General features: G+C 42.6%; 1 protein-coding gene across 1 annotated transcript; it reads right to left on the bottom strand.

The window, feature by feature from the left end:
- Positions 1-227: 227 nt before the first annotated feature.
- On the bottom strand, positions 228-1,365 carry LOC147963605 (alpha/beta-gliadin A-I-like). Its single transcript, XM_087531098.1, has one exon. The coding sequence runs from the start codon at positions 1,277-1,279 to the stop codon at positions 392-394; it is 888 nt and encodes a 295-aa protein (XP_087387224.1). The 5' UTR covers positions 1,280-1,365; the 3' UTR covers positions 228-391.
- Positions 1,366-2,855: the final 1,490 nt, after the last annotated feature.

Raw genomic sequence — 2,855 nt, 5'->3', positions numbered from 1 at the left:
ATATTTTCTTTAACATATGTGCGTTCAGATGTGTCACGTACAGTCGTTGGAGTCCCAGAGCATTATATATTTTACATAAATCTAACGGTCAAGATAATTCTATTTGTTAAGATTTACCGGATTGAGGGCTAGTAATTTCTAATTAACGTGCAATTTTCTAGCATATTTACCTTGCTCCTGGTTCACCTTATATTACTTTTAATATATAAATAGATGCAACATAAATATGTAGACAAGACCTGTGTTTGTCTTTTATTCCCAAGTTTGAACTAGTATAGTTTGGGTTCTTACATGATAGTGCATGTCACATTATTTTTTCACCGCTACAATGACCAAACCATGGACTGAGAAAACGGTGTTTCATATATCTAGTACTAGAGTTATTTTCTTCTCAGTTAGTACCGAAGATGCCAAATGGCGTGATGGTGCAATATGGAGGGATGTAGACATTGCAAATTGCAGGTAGCGTCTGTAGCGCTAGGTTCCTTATTTCCTCGAACTGGGGCAGTTGTTGAGGCTGGACAGAGCCCTGGGCCTGTGGGTTTTGCTGAGATGGCCGGAAGGAGCCCTGGCCTAATGGATATTGTTGCTGAGGCTGTTGGAAGGAGACCTGGCTTGATGGTTGTTGTTGTTGTTGTTTTTGTTGTTGATGCAGAATAATAGCATGAACAACATTGTGGATGGCCTGGCACTGCGACTGCTCAGGGATCTGCCATAGGTGCTGACAACACAATTCTTGCAACAGCTGGTAAGTACTTTGTTGCAAAACTTGTGATCTTCCATGCGCTATGTTGTGTTGCTGCAATACAACATCCATGCATGGAATCAGTTGTTGTTGCAAAATTTGTTGAAGGATTTGTTGTTGTTGTTGTTGTGGTTGTTGTTGTTGTTGTTGTTGTTGTTGTTGTTGTTGGTGCTGCTGCTGCTGCTGCTGTGAAATTGGTTGTTGTGGTTGCGAATACTGTGGTTGCGGTTGTGGATATGGTTGTTGTGGTCGAAATGGTTGTGGCTGCGAATATGGTAGTTGCGGCTGCGGAAATGGTTGCAGCTGCAGATATGGTTGTTGTGATGGAAATGGTTGCGGCTCTGGATATGGTTGTTGTGGTGGAAATGGTTGTTGCTGCCCTAGAAATTGTTGTTGTTGTACCAATGGAACTTGCTCTTGTGGCTGTTGCTGAGATGGATTTTGTGGCTGCAATTGTGGCACTGGAACTCTAACTGCAGTTGTGGCGGTGGTCGCCACGATAGCAAGGAGGGCAAGGATGAGAAAGGTCTTCATGGTGGATTTGTATTGACCACAACTTGCTTGGCTTAAATGATGCGCTCTACTTATGAGAATGATGGATGAGGAAGGATGATCGTCATGCTATGGGGCTATTTATAGCTGCCATGGAATGATCTCTTTCACAATTGGCATTTGTTTGTGTGGAAAGTGCTTGGATGCTTCTCAAAATCATCATTTGGTATGTTCTGTTTGGTGGCACTACTTACAAGTGTATTCTTGGACTGGTCATTAAAGTTCCTTGTTGTTGCACTATCATTCCACCACCAAAAAGGTGTGATAATATGCATGACTCATCTTATTCACTTTACAGCTCAAACACTAATCTAGATTGCCTATTTTTCTGAAACTAAGTTTGTAATTTTCTGCAAATTGTTACGCATAAACTAGATAAGCATGGCCGTCACGGTACTTAGTTTGTAATCTTGTGTGGTCTGTTAAGATAAATAAGACTAGTAATGTAACTTGCTTTAGTAGGCTATGACTCGTCAAATTCCTTTTACATGTCAAGTGTTGTAGTGTTCTAGAAGTTATTAGCAAGCATAAATTTTGTAATGTTCTACAAGTTGTTACGTGTAAACTAGATAAGCTTGACTTGCACACAAACAAGATTGTAATCACTAGTCATCTACCCGTGCAACTGCACGGCCTAGCTATTATAGGGGTACATATTTATTAATAAATATTTATATGTAAAATTCAAGCGCTTAAATTACAGATATCATACATCTGAACATATGCTAAGTTATTCAAACAATTATAGTACAATATAAGCACATATATTATAAACTTCATTATATGGAAGAGTGCCTCTACTTCCCATATATATAAAAAAATATGAACATCTACAATACCAAAACTATATAGTATGGAAATACATTTCATGACGCATCTGGTAATATTGATTTCATATTGTGAATGTTGATATTTTTTTATTATAAAGTTAGTTAAAATTTACAAATCTTGACTTTGACCAAACTTTATATGCAGACTAAAAATAAATGGAGGGAGTATCTTGGGGTCTCTGCCACGTCATGTTTCTCATACATTCAGTACGAGTGTCGCCCCTAACGAGTGGAGACTGCATCGTCACCTTATCCTTTCCCTGCAGGCTCAAGTCTGCTTCTTCCCAATCTTTCATTTCTAATCAAAGGATAGTGAGGCGAGCTGGCCGGGCTGCTCTTCGTCGAGGACGTTGTCGTCTACTTGCGCGTGCCAATGGCCAGCTCTCGCCAGGATTCACCCTGTGCCCATGTACAACCGCCTTCCAGAAGCCATCCGAGCAGCGCCCCGCAACGCTCGCGCGGAGGTCCCAACTTAGGAGGTGGATGAGGCTGTGCAGCTCGCGGCAAAGCTGCTCTTCGCCGGGGTCGCCGTCGTCTCCATGCGCCACACGGGAAGGAAGTTGGTCACCGAGTTCCCGGGGATTCGCCGCGCACCCAGGTACTCCGCCGCCTCCCCAGTAGCTGTCTGAGAGGCGGCCCGCGACGCGCGAAAGTGTGTCCCGATTTTCAGACCCCCCAGCACTGATGTGGTCTCCCTTACCCATGTTGCAGCGACTGTGCTATCGCAT

This window comes from Triticum urartu, chromosome 6A, assembly GCF_056163025.1.
Source record: "Triticum urartu cultivar PI428250 chromosome 6A, HENAU_Tu73, whole genome shotgun sequence".
NCBI lineage: Eukaryota > Viridiplantae > Streptophyta > Magnoliopsida > Poales > Poaceae > Triticum > Triticum urartu.
This window is presented reverse-complemented; position numbering and strand designations above follow the sequence as displayed.

Coding starts and splice junctions, on each gene's coding strand:
- LOC147963605 (XM_087531098.1), bottom strand. CDS start 1,279: ATGAAGACCTTTCTCATCCTTGCCCTCCTTGCTATCGTGGCGACCACC.